This window comes from Crocodylus porosus, unplaced genomic scaffold (assembly GCF_001723895.1).
Source record: "Crocodylus porosus isolate Cpor-Errol unplaced genomic scaffold, CroPor_comp1, whole genome shotgun sequence".
Lineage (NCBI taxonomy): Eukaryota > Metazoa > Chordata > Crocodylia > Crocodylidae > Crocodylus > Crocodylus porosus.
This window is the reverse complement of record NW_017728931.1, coordinates 127,768,556-127,792,683: the sequence shown is the minus strand read 5'-3', so window position 1 is coordinate 127,792,683 and position 24,128 is coordinate 127,768,556. Positions and strand designations below refer to the sequence as shown.

The following is a 24,128-nucleotide window of genomic DNA, read 5'->3' as shown; positions in this document are numbered from 1 at the left end:
TAGCCAGAGTATAATACAAGTGTTGGTCAGACCTCTGGAAGGTCAAGGATTCACATCATCTGAGAATTAGCAAGTTTGGCCACTATCAGGGAACAACAGCTATGTTTCATACCAGTTTGAGCTAAAACTATGTAGTGGTTCCAATCCCAAACCCTTCATCTGGCCATGTTGATTTTGGAAGAGCTTTGGTTTGGATCTGAAATTGGCAGTGTGCATAATATTAGTTAAGAGTGTTAGTTTAAATCAGTCAGTGTTTACATGATAGTCACGGCACACTATAAAATAGTTTTGTATTATTGTGTTATACAGTAAGTAAAACCCCAGTGTGTCATATCAAATTTGCCTTACATAGGTACAAAGATTTGAAAGACTATAAAGCTTGGCTTGGAGTTCATGACATTGAAGAGAGAGAAGGGACGAAAAGACAAATTCGGAATATTTCCCAGTTGGTGTATGGTCCTGAAGGGTCTGATTTGATGTTACTGAAACTTGCCAGGTTAGTTTTTTGTACCACTAACTCTTAAGACCCCCAGCTGATAACAGTTTTCCTAAGTAAGAACTATGGGCTTTGACTTTGACAGAAACAGTATTATAGATCTGGGGTTGGCTTAAGAGCAACAGGCTGAACTAGTGGAGCTCGGTCCAAAGACAGGCTACTGCTTCCAACCTAGCTACCATCGCTGCCACCATCGCTTCCAACCCACCACATTGTCACTGGCTTGCCGCCAAATTGACGCTGATCTCCCAGCTTCACAGGCCACATGTAATTGCTTGGCAGGCTGTGGGTTACCAAGCCCTGTTGTAGACTATATTTATACAGATTAAACTCGTGGTTAGAACTGATTGTACAACAGGCAAATATATTTCACCAACACAAATAAATAACACTCTTGTGTTCTTCTCTGGTTTGCAATGTGGTTTGACAAAAACTTCAAATATAAATCAAATTAAAAGAGAAAGAGAAAAAAATAATTTGGGCTGCTTGCAAACATTTAGAAAAAAACCCAACGATGTACTTTATGGAAAGAAGCAGCGCGTTACTTTGACCTGGCTCTGCAGTGTCTGTGTAGATCAGGTACTTCAGTGGGGCTTTTTGACACTTTTAGCTAAAGCTGATTCAATCAGCTATTAGATAAAAGTGCCAAAAAAGCCCCACAAATGTGCCCAATTTTTACAGATGTCAGACAAGGTGAATCCAGCTAAGTCACTGCCTCTTCCAGGCATGCATGTGGCTGAGCATGGGAATGAGCCGAGTTTAAAATGCAATTTTTGTTTTTTGGGTTTTTTTTAATGTCTGCAAGCTGCCTCAATTTTTAATTTTACACGTTTTATCCTTACTGAGATAAGAGCAGGATAAAGTAACATCAAGAAAGGATGGGAAATATTAGAAAATAATTTAATGTTTTCTTTAAAAAAACTTGGTCAAAGCCAATATTTTCTAGTATGCTGTGTCTGTTCAGAAAGCCAGTTTTGCCAAAAAAAACCCCCATTGAACAGCTCTACTCACTGTGAAATAATTCATAACCTTGTGGCTAGTTTTTGAAGGCTATTTTTCCCCCGTTTTGTGTAAAGGTACCCAATAGCTGTCTAATTTCCAGCCATGCCCAGGTTCTGCTTTTACAAATGACAGCAGTTCGATGGAACTTACCTGTTTAGGTTTTAGTATTTTTGTCTTCTAGTTGTGTACAGCAGCTGAAAAGGGATTCTGGTCCACTACCAATAGGCATGGAAACACCTTCTACATTGGTCATAAGCAGTCTAATGAAACCAAATCAAAACACTCCAAACAAACAAATAAAAAACCCCATAAGAGTTGGGAGCATCAAGGGGAGACCTGTAGATCTCTGTTTATGCAGATCCAGTAACTGGAGTGTGTTGATACCTGAATAGCTACAGCCATTAGATTGTGATGAATTGTTTACATCATTCAGTTCCTAAATTACCAAGATTTGCACAACAACCGGGCCTGAATACTTGAAATTCAAGCAGGTGGAATTCACCTGGCATTGAAAAATGTTGGTTCAGCAATCCCATCTGAAAAACGTATGGTGTTTCTTGAACAACATGTCCTACATGTTTCCTCCTGATGACCAGGTCTGTCCATCCCCACTCCTCTCCACCCTCCCTAAGAAATAGACATAAAAAACCCCTAGAATGGAGTATGGTTTCAATTTACAGAATAAACAGTTGAGTGTAACTGAGATCATTTTGTACACAGGACCGTCAGACTATCTTCATATTATCAGAAATGTTTATTTTAATTAAATACATTTCCTTTATATCATCACTATACAAAAAATGAAAAAGGATAAAAGTTGGGACAGCAGTCTATGAAATATTTTGATGACTCACAGATGAAATGCAAAAAATATTTAAAAGGATCTGTCAGGTCTTAATAAGATGGAAAAGAAAGCACAATATTGGCCCAATTGTAATTCCTACTGTGAATTAGTATATATTTTAATGATATTTTGACAAATACTGTACTTTATCATGAAAAATCCTTTACATGTATTCTTTGGTTTCTTTTCCCAGACCTGCAGTATTGAATGCTGAGGTGGATATAATCCGACTGCCCATTTCTGGATGTACCATTCCAGAGAAGACCGCTTGCAGTGTTTATGGATGGGGATATACAGGATGTAAGAGAGACTTGTGTTTTAAAACTAAATAAAATAAAGTATGTTGACAGCCTATTTAGTTCCCATTCCTAATATAATATAGGTGAAACTTGTATGGCTACCTGTTATTAAAGCCACCAACCCTTCCCATTTTAAGACCCTGTTTTCAGTTGCTTATAATTTGTCAAAATATGTTTCAGCTACATTTTTCCATGCTCCGTATCTGCCTTCAGCTATTTTCTATTTTATTTTTTCTAGGAAAAACAAAAAAAAGTCAAACCCCAGCCAGAATAGCTTGGCCATTTCTGATGACTGGACTATAAAAAATGTGTGTGTGTGTATAAATGGGCACCATATTCTGTGAGGAGTTACAGCACTTCCCTGTAGGGATTTTAAATTTGGCAGGGATGAATCTTTCTGCCATAACCATTAAAATTGGACTAAATTTGACCACATTATAAGATCACAGTTGGCACATGCTCAGTATGGGCTTCTACATGGAGATGTTTACACTGAAGTGTAGGGTTCATCCTGATGGTCTAGAGTTTAGCAGATAAAATCTCTGAAGTGTTCATCTGCCTGGGAATTTTTCCATGTGCATTTGAGCAATTCCAGTTCTGTGCTACAAGTGGCCTGGCCTGTGGGTGAGCCCTGGAACTGGAACTGTTTCTCCTAATATAGCTGTCAGTGCCCCCTTTGCTGTGTCTGGGTAGCATGGGGAATAAAACGTCCAGATTAGGATGCAGAGGGAACAAGATTGAAACATGTGAGGGAGCCAAGCAGAATAAGATGGGACAAAGGTCTTTACAGTTGAGTTGATGGTGAAAATAAATTGTTGGTGGAATGTTTGGATACCGGAATGATGGACACCATAGAAAAAACAAAGAGGAAATTAAAATTCTGTCTTCATAGCAGGGCTCAAATAGCAGACAGTAATTCTGGGCCAGGACCATACAGTGAAGAGAAAACAAAGCATTGAACAGATGTTCATTAAATGAACACAAGCCATTCTGTGCACTGAGTTAAGGGTCCTGTGGAGAAAAAGGATCATGTAATCCAAGGCTGTGCCATGTTGTCTAGGTACAAGGCATGGCGAATTAAAGAGGCATAGGCAACATTTAATTCTGGTATTACCTAACTTCAGAGTGTTTGACTTTGTTGCCATAATAAGGTAGCTTATTCTCTCTCTCTTTTTTTTTTTAATATCAATTTTGTGGGGGAGAGCAGACATGTATAAACTATCAAATATCAAATAATGATATGTTGACTGATAGTTATGAGTTGTCAGATGACAATAATTACTCCAGGCTTAGTTTTGCTGCTGCCACAAATCCTGAATAACTGACAGCAACATAGTTGCACTGCCCCAAAAGCAGACTAGGAGCTAGAACAAATCTATGAGGATTACTGTTTAGTTATTCCCACCCCTCACTGTTTAAGGGTTAGGAAGTAATCTACACCAACCTTAAATCAGATTGTTCCTCTTTGTGCACCAGTTATTGAATTGGTCACTATGCTGGAAAATGACATGAAGACCTCATTCTTACCCGCTTACTCCCTACTATGCATATGGGGGATGGAATAGCAGCCCCACTCACAGTATACTTTAACCCCTCATGGTGCAGTTATCTCACACAAGGGAGTAAGAGGTCCTGTGTGAAAGTGTAAGATGGCTTATATTTGTGGTGTTAGTGTTGACTCAGGGAACTGAAAATGCAAATCATAAAATGTGGCTAAGTTTTTTCATTACTGATGTATTTGACCACCTGGGATTCTTGGGATTTAGATGGCCTTCACAACTGGAAACACTCTATCAGCCTCCGCAGGGTGAGGGCTGCAGGCCCACCATTGAATCAAATGGCAGAGTTTCTTAAATGGAGTTCTGCGTCCTCTCTTTGGGCATGAGAATAGTAGTTATACTTCATGGTTATGATATTAGCAGGCAGACAACATCCAACAGGCACCGCTAGGGAATAGAAGGTCTGATTACAGTGGTGTTCAGTAATAAGAGAGAGAATTGTTGGCAGAACAAATAGTAGCCCAGGATAATTAATAGGAGTAGTTTGTGCTCTCTTGTTTTAATAGGTCTGACTGATTAATGTAGTAGTCCTCAGATAAGTAGTCCTGTCACATAAGGAAGTACTTGTTGTTATGCCTGTTTTTTTATCTGATGGTGAGTGTCAGTGCAGTTAAGGACATGATTCTGGCTTCCCTTATATAGCTGCTGAGGGAACCATTTGGTTAGATCCTTATATTAAATTGTGTAGCTTATACATATTGTCACTACATGCTGTCAGAGGAAAAGCTGTGTGACCCAGCTTACACATGTGGGTGTACAGTGATCAGAGTCATGAATTCATAGAGAAGTAGGGCTGGAAGGGACCTCCAGAGGTCTAAGTCAGTCCCCTGCCCCAGGCAGATCCATCCCTGTGCAAACCTTCCCATACAACCAGAATCTATATTCTACCTAAGACTACCATTAACCGTGACACAACATAGATCTAACACCCTAATTTGCCACAGGTATAGCAGGGGAACCACAGCAGCCAATGTCCTGCTTCTATAAAAAGTTGTCAAAATATGCTCAAGACATCCTGGGTAGAGGGCCATGCCCCCTACTACAGAGGAAGGAAAAGAACCCCACAGTCCATACCAATTTGAACATGGGGTAAAATTCCTTCCTACCCCTAAATATGGAGATTGGTCTGACCTTGAATGTAGGGGCAGGACCCTCTAACCAGGAATCTCTGACTTTGCTCCTATCAGGAGAATCAGCACATCCCAGTTGAAAATCCCCAGCCTTAGTTGTAGCCAATACCCAGTGCCTGTGAGGAAGGCTTAAATATATAGCAGAAAAGGGCGGGGGGGCGGGATATGGGAGCAATTAGTCAAGTCCAGAAGCATGGGAAGTACCCATGGTAGAAAATAGGCATAGCTATTCCTAGATCATCCTTCACTAGTGGCTGACCAACCTCTTCTTGAACACCTGCAGTGATGGAGGTCCCCTGGGCAACTTCCCTAGGCAATTTATTCGATTGCCTTACTATTCTCACAGTGAAAGTTTTTCCAGATATTCAACCCAAATTTACTTTGCTGCGACTTCAGGCCATTGGTCTGCATCCTCCTTTCTGCAGCAAGAAAGAAAAGATGCAGTCTCTCTTTTTTATGACAGCCCTTCAAGTATTTGTAGCCTGCTATCCTGTCACCTCTTAAGTGCCTTTTTTTTGCAAGCTGAACACACCTTGCTCCTTCACCCTTTCCTCATGTGACTTGCCTTCTAAGCCCTTGATCATCTTTGTTGCCTACCTCTGGACCCTCGGTAATTTCTCCATGTCCTTTTTAAAATGTGGAGCCCAAACATGCACACGGTACTCTAGGGAAGGCCTAACCAGTGCTGAGTAGAGAGAGACTGTCACGTCCTGTGTCTTCCACCTAATGCTTCTATTAGTGAAGCCCAAAACCACATTCACCTTTTGTGTGGGTGTATCAGACTGCAGACTCATTTTGAGTCTGTGGTCTACCAAGACTCCCATTGCCTTTTCCATAGAGCTGCAATCCTCTTTAAATTTGTATTTTTGATTATTCCTCCCAAGGTACAGTACCTTGCATTTGTCTGCACTGAACTTCATCCTATTAGTTCTAGCCCAACTTTCCAGTCTGCTGAGATTCTTCTGAACTGTGCTCTCATCCTCCAACATGTGTGTAATCCTTTCCATTTTCATGTTATCTGCAAACTTGTTCAAGAAGTTTTCTATGCCAGCCTCTAAATCATTAATAAACACATTGAACAGTACTGGGCCCACAACAGACCCCTGTGGGACTCCACTCGAAATCTCCTGCCATTCTCACCTGGAGCCATTAATAATTACCCTGTGGCTACTGAGCCAGTTATCTTGTAACAATTTAATCCAGCCTGTGTTTCTTCAATTTGTTTCTGATAAGGTCATGCAGGACCTTGTCAAAAGCCTTGCTGAAGTCCAGATACACTATATCCACAGCATTCCCTATATCCACCCAAATTGTTACTTTGTCAAAGATGGAGATCAGCTTTTTTTGACACAATTTGCTTTTCATAAATCCGTGCTGGCTGCTTGCAACCAGCTTTTCATCTTCCAGGTGCTTGCCAATGGCCTGACTCAGGGTATGCTTCAGTAACTTCTAAGGTATTGAGGGTAAGGCTAACCAGCCTGTAGTTCCCTGGGTCATCCTTCTTTCCTTTTTTAAAGAGGGGTACTTCACTGGCTCGTTTCCAGCCCTCTGGTGCCTGACTTATCTCCCATGACTTCATGAAGGTCATTGCCAAGGGCTCCAGGATCTCAACTATCAGTCCCTTCAGGACTCTGGGATGAAGCTCATCTGGCCCTGCTGGCTTGAATTCATTGTTTGTTATTTCCTCCTCAGCTTGCCCCCTTCCTTATCCAAGTAATTCCTATTAGGTGTCTGGAAGTTGATTTTTTTTTTGGTAAAGACTGAGACAAAGTAGCTGTTCAGTAGCTCCACCTTCTTCATATCTTCAGTGAGGAGTTTCTCCTGGCTTGTTAACAGAGGAACCACAGCTTCCTCAGGCCTTCTTTTCTGGCCAACATGCTTACAGAACATTTTCTTATTGTCCTCCTCCTTTGCCAGGTGCAAAATTGTCCTCATTCTTTGCCTTTCTAGTTGCCTTTCTAGTTTTGTCCCTGCAGGTTCATGCTATTTCATGGTATGTATCCTTAGTGACCTCCCATTTTTCAATTGCCTGTATGCTTTCCTTTTGCATTTCAGACATCCTAGAAGCTCCTTGTGCATCCACAATGGTCTCTTGCCATTCTTTTCATTCTCTCATCATGTCAGGGCAGTTTTTTGTTGGGCTTCCAATACTGTGCCCTTTAGAAGCTCCCATCCCTCCTGGGTGCTTTTATCCTCCAATCTACCCTTCCATGACACCATGCCTATTAGTTCCCTGACCTGGGTGAAATCAGCCTTTTTGGAATATAGCATCCTAATTTTGCTGACTTTATGCTTTCCCTGTCCCAGGATCTGGAATTCTAGTTTATCGTGATCACTTCCTCCCAAGTTACCCATCACCTTCCCATCCTCCACCAGTTATTCCTTGTTGGTCGGGACAAGATCCAAGTTAGATGATACCCTAGTTGTTTCGTCCACTTTTTGGAAGAGAAAGTTTTCCTCCACATAGAGTAGGAACTGGTTTGCCGTTTTATGCATTTGTTCTTTCAGCAGATGGCCAAAAAATTGAAGTCTCCTATCAGTACCATCCCACAGCTTTTGGATAGATTTGTCACCTGCTTACCTCTTCTTCCTGATTAGGTGCCTCATCTACCTCTTCTTCCTGATTAGGTGGTCTATAATAAATCCCCACCATTATATTGATGCTGCATCTTTCACCTTTCATCTTTACCCAAATGCATTTTTCTTTGCCATCTTCTTCCTCCTGAACCAGGGAACAAATGTATGCGTTTTCGACATACAAATAAACACCATCACCTTGTCTCCAAACCCTGTGGTTCCAAAACAGAGTGTAACCCTCAGTGTTCACATTCCAGTCAGAAGAGTTGTCCCGCCAGGTCCCAGTGGTGCCCATCAGATTGTTTTCACAGACTGCAGCTTCTGACTCATCTTGTGTATTCCCCATACTTCTTGTACTTGTATACATGCATCTCTGAGGCATGGGTCTGAGCAGGTTCCAGCATGGAGCCCTGTGGCCATGTGGGTCCTGGCGTGGAGGCATGGGGCACTTGAGATTTTCTGGGTTCCACACTTCCTGGGCTTTCCCTTCTTGTGGAGATGCATCGCTTAACATGCATTTCTGTGAGTGGGGAAAGCCAGGCAGGTGCTTGGGCACCTCTAGCCTCCAAAGCAGCTCCCTGGGGTGGTGGAGGTACTAATACATTATTGCTGCTAACATCTATTTTGTCTATGGCAATAGAGTATGGGCAGTCCAGAACTCCCCACCCACTACTGGCATAGACCAAATAGCTGTCAGCAGCAGAGTGTATTAGTACCTTTTGTTGTGCTGCTAAGCTTTCTTCCTAGGGTTGTTCCTGGCATGCTCTTCTGTGTTTTGCTTTTATTCATTGCAAGAGATGGGGTGAAACCCTGCTATGTTGAGGTCAGTGAATAAACTCAAACTGTCTTCAAAGAAGCTAGGGTTTTACTCAAAGTCTCAGTTTCACCTGCAGTGATTGTTCCAAAATCATACAGCAAGTCAGTGATTGCTTAAGAATAAAACTTATGAATCCATGTTTGGTTTTTTATCCAGTGACAACATACAGCTCCAGGTATTGCACCTGAAGAATATAATAATAATGATATATATATATTATACATAACACATGCCTACACAGCAGATGCATTTCTGACATTTTTGTTGGAACAAATATAAAAAAGGTAAAAGTTACACATTCATTAGCATGAGGATGGAGAAGAGAGCAGCAGTTAAATATACATGATGCACCGCAAACAGTTTTGCACTCAATGTTTTTCATGAAAACAAAATATTGTTTGTTCATAGTTGTTTTCCTGATTTTTCATGTTAGTGATTCCCTCTGATGGCCTGCTCCGAGTAGCGAACCTGCTTATTGTAGGAAATGAGAAGTGCAACCAATATCTCAAAGGGAAAATCACTGTGAATGAGTCAGAAATCTGCGCTGGGGCTGAGACCGTTGGTTCTGGACCTTGTGAGGTAAAGTAGTATTGCAGCAAATGGAGTGAGGGAGTCTACAAACACAGAGCAGGGTGTTTTTTTCTTTTTAATGACAAATAATTTATTTGTTGTTTTGCCTAATTATTCTGTATGCTTTAAATTTATGAGCAGAAATCACATGTTGGTGCTACTTCGCATTGCAAACAAAGGTCCTTTTTCTGACATTGGGTAGTACCTTATTTAGCAAATGTTCCTTTGAAATCACTGAGTCTGTGACCTTATTACAGGAAAGTACTTTAAGGTGTGTTAAACTCACTTACATATCAACATCACATGCTGAATTGCTCTCCAGGACAAGGATCTATTTCTGGTGTAAGTTACTATTCAGTATAGTAATAATTGGTAAAATAAAAATAACATAATTTATATGATGGTAGAGAGAGGAGGAGAGAGAACATATTTATATTCATCACAGAAAGTGGCAGGGGTCTTGCAAGAGACGAAAGGAAAAACAGATTCCAGCTGTTTCTAGGTAAAACAGTTGAATTGGTAGTACTTTGTGGAGGTATTTGCTATCCTTTGATTGCAATCTGCATCTGAGCCCAAATTTTAGGAATAGGGGGTGGGATCAAATGACCCGTAAGGTTTGTTTCAATCTTACGATTCTGAGAAGCCAAAGGGAATATTTACATTCATTTTAGTGGGTCGTTTTTTATTCTTTACTCAAAAAATCAAACTGCTATGAGTGAACACCCTTAGTATGATTATAGTTCCCTAACTGAAGTGATATTACTAAAATAAAATAATTTTTAGTGCTCAAGGGTAGCATCAAAATTCACTAGGGATCCATGGGATCTTAACAAAGCATTTTCTTTATAATTAAGTGTTTCATTATATGTGCGATTTTATGCATGCTAAATAACATATCTGCATGAAACCCTCAGGAAATGCAGTGCTTCTTATTGGCCTGAAGGAAGAAAAGCCATGCATTGATATTAGCAATGACTGTAACCAACAGATGGTTCTTCCTTCCTGTGTTCTATTTGCAACAGCCTTTCTCAACAAGGCACAAACAGTAAAACTGAGTCAAACTGGCAGGTGAAACATCACTTCAGAAAATATTTTACCAGAAGGTTTTGGGCCATACTGTAGCAGTGCATCTGGGGATTTTCCTGCAATAAGTGAGAGCAAAAACCCTAGTAAGGGTCAATCCCTGTTAATTCTCCAGTGCACTTGAGAAAAGAGAGTGTAATTTGTCAGGTTGCACATTTTTAAGACAGACAAATGTTGGGCTTTGCTATCTTCACATACATGCCCAAAGCCCTTGCCCTTCAACATTTGACACTTAAGAGGATAACCTTGCCAGTTCTTTCAGTAATACCTTTTTATCAATAGCCTACCAACACAGCAAAGAGATTTTCCAAGCAGCTGCTCTTTTGCAGTCTGATTTGTATGTGCACAAACGCATTTGTTCTTGGTAGGTAGCTGAAAGAAAAGCTCAATAGTATTCATAGTGAAGACTGAAGGCATTGTAACCGTGTGTGAACAAGGATCGGGATGGAGTCTAATGTGGCTTATTTTTTGTAAGACCATGCCAAACCTGCCTGTTGACATAGACCCTGACTGTGATTATTTTTTGAAAATCTGAATATCACCTAACTCTGGGAGACGGTGGCAGAATAACTGAAACAGCTTGCTAAATTCCAGTGCTGTGAGCCTTGGCAGTTTTTTGTCAAGGGCCGTTCCCAGTTGATCAAGCTGGAAATGGGTCTACCTGGTCATTCAGCTCTGGTGACTGAGCCACACAACTCTCTTATGTGCTGGTAACTACAGCAGCTCAGTGATCATTAGACTCAGGTGGAGGTGGACCCTATGGCTGTGTGTGTGTCTGTGTCCCCCATTCTATGAACAGCTTCACTAATGGTGGTACCCCAAAGAATCTAGGCCAAGAAAACAACTTTTAACTTTTTAAAAATAATGCTTGTTTTTTATTTCTCTTTCCTCAGCGGGATTATGGTGGTCCCTTGGTGTGTGAACAAAACAGGATGAAAATAGTAGTGGGTGTTATTGTTCCTGGTCGTGGATGTGCCATTCCAAATCGGCCTGGTATTTTTGTCCGAGTGGCATATTACTCCAAGTGGATACGCAAAATCTTGCAGACATACAAATGAGTTATAATGGAATATTCTACATAAAAGAACCACTTCCATTCTCATGAGGATTTCAGAGAACGTGAAATTAACGTGTAATGTAAAGATCCATGATTCTTTTTTTAAACTACTTGCTAGTCAAGTTGTTGAGCTTCTGTTGATATTTATGGGTGTTTTCTGATGTTTTTGTCTACCAGTGTTGTTTTATAAATGTTGAAGTGAGCTACAGTATATGCAAGTATAGTGACATATTTCCTGAAGATACTTGAATGGGTAAACAATACTAATGCTGGCTGATAATGAGTTTTATGGAAATAGATCATGTGGTTTCTTTCTATGCTGCTCTTCTGGTCAGCTTGTTCATGAGAAACAAAGGAAGTTTGTTTTACACACCTCTTTCAGACTGCGCTATGTACTGCTCTATCAGTCTTCCTGAGAGCTGAGAGCATTGATCTGTACAACATTTATGGACCTATTTCTCTTCCCCAATTTTCAGAATTTAAATTAATCAAATATCTGATTTTAAAATGTAATCTCTTTAACCTTCTCATTGTGTACTCAAGTCTTTAAACACTCCATCAGCAGAGTTCTTATCGAAGTCAATGGGAATGGTCTTTACACAATTTATTGGAACTAGCTCTATACTTGCTACACCACAAGTATATAGTATCTATTATAACAAAACACCTGAAAAGGGAAGAGACATAGTGCTAAGTTATTAGCAAATTTTCAGTCATTTGCTTTTTATTTTAAAGTCTCCTAATTAATGCTATATTACAGTGCCAAGTAAAGTGTATTTCATAGCGTTCCAGTAATGTATCATGAGTAGCTAATAAAAGACCATTTTTATCATTAAAATAAATGATATTGATATAGGGAGTTAAGTTCGTATCTCTCTTTCATTAACTGTGCTGTAAATTGAGTGACTCTAGTTACCTCAAGGGAGCTACTCTGCATTTATAGCAATATAGTGAGAGTGGAATTTGGCCCTTAGCTGATAAAATTAACGGGAAAAAAAAAGAATATTTAATGTAGATAAGGCCAAGTTATGTCTTCAGGTATGTAAATGAAAAATGCATACTTTCTCTGGGGGTAGAGTCTCTGTCTGTCTTGTATAACAAGCCAAATCAGTAAAAGAACTATGGTTCGAAAATAGAGTGGAAGGTGTCATATAACTTCAGTAACATTACCCATCTCTTCTTTATGGGTATCATATATTCTCTTTAATAAAGAACTAACTGTATGTGGCCAAAAAATACTTCTCTAACATTATGTGTTTAAATTTAATAAAACAATCGTGGGGGTGAGTATTGCCTGCTATACAATATGCAGAACATTTCTAATAGTTTAATTGCTTGCGTTTCTTTTGTGTGTGCACATGTAGAACCATAATTTTCTTTATTATTGTTGAAACAAGAAAAAAACAATCCAACATCTATAAGGGGTTGCTCCTTTAGAATACATTGTATAAATGAAAGAACCGAGCAATTAGCAAATGGCAATATTTTCTAATAGATGGTCTAATTACCCTGTAATTGCTGGCAAATGGATATGACATATAATCCCATTGTACTTATTATTACAGTACATTAAATCATATACGTAACTTTATGGTTACTTTATTTGTGAACTATATAAATTGTCTATGTTCCAGAAAGCAAACCGTTCAGTTAAGCAAAGTGCATAACTATATTGCTCTTAAACAGGCATCTTTTCATAGAGTCACACGAATAAAACATGTTTTGTTATAGTTACATGCTGAGTGCCATAGGGCTGAATCCTGCCCTAGTGAAAAAGTAACCCTGCAGGGGGAACTGTGTTGGGATGCACCCAAAGGACTGTGACTCACTAATCTTTATTCAACAAAGCACTTTAATTGGATTGATATGTGTGCTTAAGTGTTTTGGTGAACGGGATTGAACCTTCAGCCTATGTTTAAGTACATCATTAAATTAAGGCTTATGTCCAGCACTCAAAACACAGAGGTGTGTTCCTGAAAATCCTTCCTTATCCTTCGTCAAAATGGGGCTATTTAAGTGAGTAATGACCAGCCCATCCTGGTTGTCTCTGATATATATATATAGTGGCGTTTCATTTTAATCAGGGAAAAAATTGGATTTTGGGGTTAATTTTTCTGGGTTTTTTATCAGAGAAAACTAGGATCCCTGCTAATGACAAGGCCTTCCAGGTTCTAGATGCTAGACTGACACACTTCCCATTGCACTCTGGCTCTTATGCACCCTTTGCTTTCTGGTTCCTCCGATTCAGTAACCTAGCAGAGGGCAGGATTTAGCCTGTTGTATTTACAGATACTTGTTGCCATATATGTAAAAAATATATTCTCATTAAATATATGTTGACAGTACATTAAGAAACAATTAACTTTTAAAGACAGATAAGGGACTCCTAGTGAGTTTTTATTTTTGGTTGTCAATTAGAACATGGAAGACGTATACAATTCCGTGTCACTTTTCCTATTCTAAGAATTGTTATGTGCTCACTGTACTATATTTGCAGGCATTTTGTTATGTCTACCAAAAATATGAAGAAATGGATCCTAAAGTATTTTAGTTACACACTTCTGCTGTGCAGAAGATAATATGATTTTTTTATATATATATATATATGATAAATATACTGGTTTTTGTTAGACAATGCGTAAGGAATTTTACCTGTTTGTTCTAGGCAGCGTCTCGCTAAAACAAGTTGTGTAGAGTCGATGCTCTAGAACGTAACACGTTGGCAGGCACTTGCTTATCAGGTGCTCTCTCTCTCCGCATGGAGGGAACTTGAGACTCTGAAGAGTAAGGTTAGAGAAGAATTGACATGTGGTAATGAATTTGTACTTCATTTATTCCTGTGAATATTTCTTGTTGGTGCCAATGGTACTGTACCAGGCAAATGTTATAGCTACAGCATTCTCTTTAAAAAGGACACTATTGATATGTATTTCACTGTTTTGAAAATACTTGTTTCTGTAATAACTAGAAGCTGACCCAGTGTTCACTGATGTCACTGGAAAGTCTCCTGCTGCTTTAAATGGACCTTGAATTGGGCTCTATGGATTAATTAGTCATGATCAGAGTTAAAAGAATTGGGTGGTTATGGTTAGAAGTTACGAGACAAAGATGAAAACTCTCAGTCACTGATATTTGTCTTGAATTCGAGCTCGCCTTTGTTCCTCACATTTTTCATTGAGAAAAAAAAATACTACTCCTTAGACTATGGAAGATGTGATAACTGGATTTAAACAGGATAATGGGAACTTTGCTGCGATTTCCTCTGAGCGCTGGCTCTGGCTGATAGCTCTTACTTCTGTAATGCAAACCTTCTCTCCAAACTTTGGGGTGTTTTTGTTTTTCATTATTACCTTTCAGTTAAGACTAAGGGAAAAAGAAACAAAGAGCCCTTTGTAATTAAAGCTCTCATTAAATCTGCTGGGTTAGTTTTTTCTGATGCTGCTAAAACCCCGTTCTCTGGTTTAAGAGAAGAGCTCTTATAGAGCCTCCTCAAATTCTTGCACAAGTAGTGCCATTGAACTTCTTCATGACATTCACATGAAATAAGGCCTTCTGGAAAGGCCCCAAATATCTGTGTGGGGTACAACCTACTCAGGCAAAATGCCCCTTGAAATCAGAGGGTGTTTTTTGCCAAAAGACTGGAGAACTAGACTTGAAATGTGCTCAACCCTTCAATCATGGCTGCATACCCAATCGCACAGGTCCTTGGGTAGAAACACATGGAAAACCTAGAATCTGTGGTGGCAAGTGCTCCAGCAGCCTCGGCTTATATGCATTCTTTCAGAAGCCTAATAACGAGTGAAATGATCCCAGTGGAAATCCTTGAGAGCTTTGTCTGCATAAGGGCTGCTTACTTACTGATTACTTCCTTCACCCTTTGTGTGCACTGGCATATTACTGTATCATGAACGTTGGGGCTGCTGGCAGGCACTAACATTGCTTTTCACCTTTTCCATTGTCCCTTTTTAAACAGGCTTGTGGGCAATTGCATATGGAGTTTCCTAATTTGGAACCTAACTGCAGGGGCTGTCAGTGGAACTCGGTGGATGGTGTGATAATTTCTTGTATTTAAACAGAAAGAAAATTATGAATGCTTCCTACTGAATGGGGCTAACAGAATGCCTACCAAGAAGGGAACACTGTAGTTATAACTTATATTACAAAGATTCTGTAATTAATGACATCATCATTAGTTAATAAAGTTGGTATTTTTGTAAACTTGTTTATTCTTATTATTCTTAATAAAACATTTTATAGAAAAAACCAATAACATATTCAGCATTATAGTTTTTATTTTAAGAAAACTACATTTGGAAGATCTTGCTGTGATAGAAAAATATAATGCCTTCCCCCTCTCCCTCCCTTGATTTCAGTGAGGGTTTTGAGTGTACAAAGAAGTAAGGATTGAGAACTAATGGAAAAACTTCCTCTGATACATGTTTAATGCTTCTAGTTATAGTGCTTACAAATAAAGATATAACTGATTCTACCAAGTTACACTCAGTATTTCAGTGCTAAGAATGAGAAGGATGATTAGGTCCAAACGTACTAGGATTGAAAAAAGAAGAAAAACAAGAGATAAGACTAGGAGGAAAAAGTGTAATTAAAACAGAATATAAAGTCAGACAGCACCTGCTAGGAGATTTATAATCCTTTAAAAGAACAGTAGTAGAGGCCTGGCAACTTTAATCTCTGCGACTCCAAGTTATATATCAGTCTGAAACTGTTCTACTTATTTTCTCTTTTGGAGTGACAAGTCCAGTTTTCTATCCATTAAACTATATTCAACTCCAACCCCAGTTTGAATGACTTAGTTTTAAATGTTTATGCTTTGGACATCCCAACACAGATCTAAGTTTTGCCAATGGGCCCATCTTTTTAATAGTTTGACACAGAGCCGGTCCTAGGGGTGGGTGATTGCTCAGGGTTTGGGGGTGCCCCCTCCTGCACACACACATGTGATCAGAGTGTTGTGAGCACAGGCTGCTCACATATGTGTGCACAGTGCTCTCCTCCACCCAGGCAGCAGAAGTGGTGCCCAGCCCAGCCTGCCCCCCCCACCTCCAGCTGTAGGTCAGGAGGAGCAGTGTGGGCAACAGCAGCAGGGTCTGCCCACTTTCCTGCCTGGTGCATTATGCCACTGCCTTCCTGCTGGACAGACTGTGCCCTGCACCCCTGCCTTCCTCTGCCTGTAGCAGTGCCACTGACTTGTGGAGAGCGCCAAAATACACCTTTGCCTAGGGTGTCATTTTCCCTAAGGCCAGCTCTGGTTTGACTTCTCACGCAGTTTGGGGTGTTTGTAATCTGAATTTTGTTGACAATGATGATAATACTTTGAAACTACCTTCCCTCCAAGAGACTTACCTAACATTCGCATAGTACTTTGGAGATAGAAAGCCCTGTATCCAGAACTAAGTCAGTGGTTTTGGCTTTGTTATCTTTGGGAGTTAATAAGAATATTGCACTCCAGCCATCATAATTGAGAAAAGGTCCTTAGTATTTGTTTTCTGCACTTTGCTATTCAACAATCCACATGTAAACAGAACAAGCCATTAGCAGAACTCGGTTGTATATCAACCCTGCCTTCAAAAGCGCCGATGTCTGGACAGCTATGTTCTAATAAAAATTACTCAATAAATAGGAAAGGAAGCAGCTGGATTGGAAAATGGCACACCATAAAAAGGTTAATGCCAAAGCAGCACTAACATGAGCAGATAACATTCTTTTATGTGCTCTCACTTTTTGTAACATGGGATATGTGGTGTGACAAGCCTAATAGTTTTAGTTCTCCTAAAATGGTCCACACTGTCTCAGAACACTTAAGAATGGACAGTGATTTCTTCTAAGTATGGAGAGGACTGTAATTCACAGCAAGGGAGAGACCAGCGGCTTCCGCTAAATCCATTTAAAAGAATAACAAAGCCCTACTGATACAAATTTTAGGGCCAGAATTCTGCTCTCCTTATCCACTTTTGTATTCTGATTGGCATCAGGATTGCTTTAGGTCCTAATTCAGCCAAGGGCTTAAGCATGTAGTCCAGCCCACCTCTGTCAAAGCAATTAAGCACATTTAGGCATGTACTTTTAAGTCCCACTGAAGCCTCACTGCTTAGTAATGAGTATGGTGTTCTTTTTTTTTTTAAATTCAAAGAGATTTTTACACTTGAAAAATACAAGAACATATATAATAATGCTGCATTTCGTTTGAAAGATACGAGCCCTAATTTTCAGACATGCAAACTGACTACTTTTGTTTCAAAATTGACTACTTTTTTTAAAAAGATTTTCTTTTACTATAAATTATGTTTATTAAGAGAGTGCTTTTGTGCCAAGTATCTACTGACTTCAGTGTAAATTAAGGATGCACAACACCTCAGCACATATCTTCTGGACAATATTGTTCTTCGTCATGTGTGTTAAAATTGTGCCTTGTTGGGGGAAAAATCCAGGCTGGATGTTGAGTCTGTTAAGGCAGTAAATATAAACTATGCAGAAGGTATACAGTTGAACTGGGATACTTAAAAGTAAGAATAAGAATATAGGGACATTCAGGGACTTGGGGTAAGATTTTCTCTCTAGTGATAAGTGAGTTTATAGTGTGTAATACAGCTTAGATAATATTAATTGAAAAAATTCCCAGCTGGTTTTGTTTCCCAAAGGATTGACATCATTATGATACACAAACAGGAAATATGCATCACATCAACATGGCTGTTATGGACTGGATCCTTTCGTGCCTGGTCCATAAATGTGCCATCTGCTGTTAATCCACTGAGTTTCACAACATTGTTATGCCATACTAGAATTAAAAAGAAAGAAAGAAAGAAACCTTTCATTGCTACTTTTTCTTCAGCTGACAGGAAGTTTAGAAAGGTTGTTGCTTATAACAGGATAAACAATTGGCTGAGCAAATGACACAACCCTAAATAAAAAAAGGATTTTCATTATAGAGTCATTTAAAACTTGAATATGTTGGCCTGATTTGTGTCTCCTCGGGCACCTGAGACCACAAAACCTCATACAGGTACTGAATAACTTAGGCGCTAGGAGTTAGTGCACACCCTTGAGGACCAGGAGTAGCACACTGGTATTGCCTTGTCCCGTACAGACATCCTCTTCTGGGGAAAGGAATGATATCCTGTCATCCTCTTCAGCATTTCCTACTGCTGAGCTCAGGTGGCTCCACTCAGTGCGCTGGCTTCTATGAATCCCATTCTTAAGATTACAGCCACCCATCTCTAAAAAGCCTAGGTACCTAATTTGAGGTTGTATTTTGGCAGTATGCCTGAAGTTACAATGTTCAACCCTGAATCATCTAATACAGCTCCCTTTTGACTCCAGTCCCTGGAAATTTTTACCTTTAGGTTGTTCGCGCAGGTATTGCAAAGAGCCAAAGTGAGTGTTTTCCGGTGCATAAGACTGGATAACCGTTCCTTACTTTTTTCCATGTTATTTATAGCAGTTTTCCCTAACTGCTAGTTTCACTCTTTGAGGCTGATTTTGAAATCTTGAAGCCAAATTCTATTCTACCCATTTGCCATCCACTGAATGAAAGCATCTAAATGTGATCCTATTCCACCGTGTTCAAGTCAGAAAAAACCATTAATGCATCTACTTTGGTAGCACTCCTCCCACTTAAGAATAGGTCATAAAGAAGCAGTGAGGAGGACAAGGATCATAGGCGATGCATGGGGGGGGGGGCATAAGGAGACATGTGCCCCCCCCCCCCCCCAAGGCTGGTTGCCACTGGCTTCTGTGGGCGGTTGCCATTCCCCCTTGCTGCCAACATGGCCACCAGTGGTCCCTGCTCACCAGTCGCCATCCCCCACAACACCACTGGTGGTGGCGGCAGGTGGCCCCCACTAGTTGCTCACTGCTCACCGCCACCAACAGCATAGACGATAGCTGCAGGCAGTCCCCACTCGCCGCTTGCCAACATGGTGCCCCCCAAGCCACGGAAGGCACCAGTTGTTCATGGCAAGAATCCAGCCTTTTCCATTAGCTGTTTTTCCAGGGCTAGAGCAGTATGGAATAGGCTTGCACTCAGGCATCCAAGTTGATTTAAATGCCTAATAGATGGAAGACAATGTGGCCCTTTCTGTCTCTCTCTCTGAGGTAGACACACCCATACAGGGATCAAATCCCTTTAGACTTATGACTCTTCCTATCACTTCTCCTTTTAAAACCACAGGTACCCCTTCTGCAGGGAAGGCACAGCTGTCTTCAGAAGGCCTTACCTCTCCATTAGTGTGCTTTCTGCGCTCTTCTCATGCCTTTTGAATCTTTCCTTTTCAAACACTGGATGGATTTTCCAGATTTAACTGGCCTTTTATTCTAGTAGTGAGGGTTTATGTTCTAGCCGTAAACTTTTAGTTCTTTAATCCCGTCGGTTGCCACTTATAGCTAATGACTCCCTTGGTGCTATAGCGCACAGGCATTTATCCATAAGTATTAGTTTTTTTAACTCTGTAGTGAGGCACACATCACTTATAACTTTAAAACAGGCAGAAAGTTAATCATAACTTTCTGCCCTTTTTAAACACTTAACTCCAAAAAAAGAAAGGAAAGTCCAAGCTTTGCTTTAACAAATTTTGCATCGGAGCTACTTAGGAATTTTCTGTTGGAAGGATTTTTCCACCATACATAACATGCAGGTTCATCAACATGAAAATATTTTTTGTGACCATTTTTTAGTAAGGTTTGTTGGACAATCAATTCCCAGACAACCACCTGACCCCACTCCTCTGTCAGCTGGTTGCTTAACTTTCCAGGAATGAGTAGCCTATGAATCAAATTGAATAATTCTGTTTAGTTTTCTGAAATGTATTTTTTTCAGTCTTTCCTTCCCAGGAGGAAAAAAAAAAAGAAATATTTGGCCTTTCACTCTATCTTGGAATGAAAAGATTTAAAAATATATATATTTTATTATATTTTATTTTCTGTGGGACAGATTGTAAGTTCTGAAGGCAGCTTTCATTTATTTAGTTGTTTGCTGATCAGGTAGGGGCATCAGTTTGGGGGTCCAGCCTTGGAAAACTTTTTTCTGAATAATTTGGACTAGAAATACTGTTTAAATTAGCAGATGGTGCAGAATCAATGGGGGGGTGAGCTCTTTGGAGGAGAAATTTAATCTTGATAAATTAGAGAAATGGGGTAGACAATAAAATACAGTTCAGCAAAGATAAATATATGGGTTATGTATAGGAAATAAAAAGAAAATGCATACAAACAGAGTAGGGAATAGCTAGTGCATCAGGAGGCGCTACTTCACTGTCAGGGTGGCTAGGGTCTGGAATCAACTTCCAAGGGAAGTGGTGCTGGCTCCTACCCTGGGGATGTTCAAAAAGAGGCTAGATAATCACCTTGCTGGGGTCATTTGAAAGACTCTTCGAAAGGTACTCTTTCCTGCCTCGGCAGGGGGCCAGATTTGGTCTGCTCAGGTCACTTCCAACTCTACCAACTATGAAACTAGTGTCACAGTAGCACCTCTGAGTAGAATCTGGGATGTTATGGTAGAGCACAAACTCGTCATGAATCAGAAAAAAAAATTGGGTTTTATTAACAGGTGCATTTTATGCAAGACCTAGGATGTGGTGCTGGTTGGGCCTTGTCTGGAGTGCCATGTCTGGTTTTTAGGTGCCACATTTTGAGAAGAAGTCAGAGAGACTGGAAAAGATCCAAAGAAGAGTGATGAAGATGATCAAGGCAAATCATCTGATAAAAGGCCAAAGACACCAGGTGAGTTTATTCTGAAGAAGTAAAGATTGAGGAGAACAGGACAGCCATTTTCAAATCGCTGAAAGGCTGCCATGTAGAGGGTAGAAATCAGTTGTCAAGAAGGCTTGGACATGAGACATTTTATTTAGAGTACAGTAAAGCAGAGTTAAATTGAATCTATTTATAGGAATAATAGAATAATGGAACAGGCTGTGTGGAGGCTGTTAATTCTCATTAATTGGAGCTTTTAAGGGAGAGGCTAGACAGACATCTCTCTGGTGTTATGTAGGGAAAGTGAATCCTATATCTTTGCAAGAATTTGGACTACATGGTACTTTCTGTCCATTCCAATCCTATGATTCTATTTTGAGTTTCTAGCTGCCAACTTCTGACTATTTTATTAATCTGAGTAAGTCTTTCACTTGGCTCCCTGAGGAAATCTCACATCAGCCAGCATCCAATCAGATCCATATAACTGCCAGCACATTGCTCTCACTTCTCCGGTAAATGTGCAGATCTTTACAGCCAGCACTTCCATGATGAAACACTGTGAAATCCATTAGAGCTAGTGCCCAGATTCAGAAGGGGTTATGAATTTTGGTCACTTTTTACCTTTTCTCTAGTGTGTAATTCATTAAAGTCCTGCTTAAAAGTTTCAACGTATGTGATCGTGGATTGCCTATTGGTTTCTACACAAATCTATGCATTCTGCTAATTAGGTGAAAACAGACTTAGGCCAGTGTTTCTTAACCAGGCTGCTGCCAGATCCTTTGAAAGATGCTAGAAGATGTGAGGATATAAGTAGATATGTGCCCTCCGAGTACCTATAGATGTGGCGGGAGGCTGCTCCAATGCACTGTAATTACAACACTTTGGAGCAGACTCAGTTAACTGAACTTGCTGGAGTGTGCTAATTAGTGTGCTTATACCACCTCTACATTTTCTGTTCAAAATGGTGGCTGGGGAGCTTAATTACAAATCATTCAATGGGCTTTAGTTAAACCTGCTCCCATTTTGAAGTCTGGGCATGCTGATACATGAGACACTGCAGTACTTTAATTAAAGGAGCTCTCAGAACTGCTCTAATTAAAGACTACCCTCTCCCCCCCCCAAGTGTGTTGAAGCAGCCTCCTGGCACACCTCCAAGCATCCAGAGGGCACATATCTGCTCACACCTTATACCATCTTTCAAATGTACAGCACCCTGAGAAGTAACCTGATTGAAAAAAAAAATTGCGGGAGGGGCACTTTAATTAAAGCTTGTTGAAGATTGCTACATGAAATGTGGAAGCTGCTGGAGCATGCTAATTAGCATGGTCCAGAAGAATCGATTAATTGAGTCGTTCTGACCTGCAGCAATTACAGCTCGTCGGAGCAGCCTCCCTGCATGTCTCCAGACACCCTTAGAGTTCAGCACAAATCTCAGCAGCCAATTCACCCAGGGTCTAGGACTTTGTCAGCCTAAAGGTGTCCAAGCCCACACCTCCCACTTTCCAGGAGACTCTTCTACCCCCCTGGTTTTTAACAGAGAAGTCCTTCTACTATGCTTAAAGGAACATAGTTTCCCAAGCACATAAAGAAAACCCCCTTTCTGTTGTGAATCCTCATCTCCGTAATTTCTGAATCAGGACTGCAGGCAAGCACCCAAATGTAGGAGAAAGGCTAGATTTAAAGTGTGTTACACTCTTTCATGTTTCTTACTGACTGTCTTAAGTGACTCTGCTTAGAAAATTGAGTGTTGTGAGTCCCATCCCTTGTCTGGCTCTCCTATTCACTGTCTAGGAAATGTAGGTACTAAATTTGGGTTTGTAAACTCCACTGTAGGAGCTTGGTTGTGGTCCAAATTGGTGCACCTAATTCTTTTGGAGATCTGGGCCTATGTGTTTGTACAGGATCTAGCACAATAGTGTCTCAATTGCATTTTTGGCTCCATTAAGCCTATTAATCCAAATTTATCCTAATCCCTTTTCCTTAGAGCATTTTTCTGGTACATTTTATTCCTTTCCAATGCTGAAGAGGGAAAAATAAACCAAAAAACAGCAGCACTTTTGCAAGCTAAGTTTCTGCATTGTACTGTGGATAAGATTTATGATCTGCTAATGGCAGGTTCTTGGCAGTCCACGCAAGTTGACTCAAGGCACTTTACATTTCTTTCTCATGTCGGAAATGGCTAGCCACCTTATCATCATTTGCAAGGTGGAAATGTTGAAGTAACTTATCAATTATTCTTTTTTTCAGAATTGCTGGCTTAATTATATAAGTCTCTTCCCATCTTCCATACTAGAGCCATTTACAGATGTTCCATTTTTCTAGATTTAATCCAGACTACAGCTGTCACTATATACACATGGACATCTGTAATGCAAATTAAAATTGGCTTGTTCAAATGAACAAGTCCTCATCGAATGAGGACTAAAGTTAATGCAACTAGGGCAGTTCAAATTAGTGAATTTCAACTGTATTAACATGTATATATGGCGTTGCTTTTAGGAAAAACAGTCCTTAAAATCTCAGGTCCACATCATGATGATTTGGCAAAGGTTTTTACAGATGGGTGCTCTGCCTGATGCTAACTGTCCTCCATTATCCAGGCTTGGATCCACATTGTATAAGTAAAATTGTATGACTGAAGCCAGTGGAGAGAGGATCTACAATAGTGACCCCATTTTGATGGGATAAGTGAAGGAAGAAGAAGAGGAGGAGGAGGAGGAAGAACTCAGATAAGCATTCCTTAGGAATGCAGATTAAGTATTACAAATATCAGTCCTCTCAAGGGAAACTCAACTGGGTTTTTGCAACACAACAGAGGCTATCAGGCACAAAGTAAGGAGGTTTTTTGAGTAGATGTGGTATCTTTTATTAGACCGACTAGGTAGCTGGAAAAAGTTCTTAGCAAGCTTTCGGGCACAGTCACCCTTCTTCAGGCATAGAGAGTCCGTCCATTTCTTGGAGTCTCAGAACAGCAGAGGCTCCTTAT

At 40.1% G+C, this 24,128-nt stretch overlaps 1 protein-coding gene across 2 annotated transcripts in view; it reads left to right on the top strand.

Annotated features, from left to right (window-relative positions):
- The window catches only part of HGF (hepatocyte growth factor), a 71,396-nt gene extending 55,744 nt beyond the window's left edge, over positions 1-15,652 (top strand). For both annotated transcript variants that reach the window (XM_019543642.1, XM_019543641.1), the window contains exons 14-17: positions 353-496; positions 2,536-2,642; positions 9,158-9,303; positions 11,271-15,652. In XM_019543642.1, coding sequence (XP_019399187.1) covers positions 353-496; positions 2,536-2,642; positions 9,158-9,303; positions 11,271-11,435 — 562 coding nt within the window. In that variant the 3' untranslated portion in view covers positions 11,436-15,652. The remainder of the gene's footprint in view (positions 1-352; positions 497-2,535; positions 2,643-9,157; positions 9,304-11,270) is intronic.
- The last annotated feature ends 8,476 nt before the right edge of the window (positions 15,653-24,128 follow it).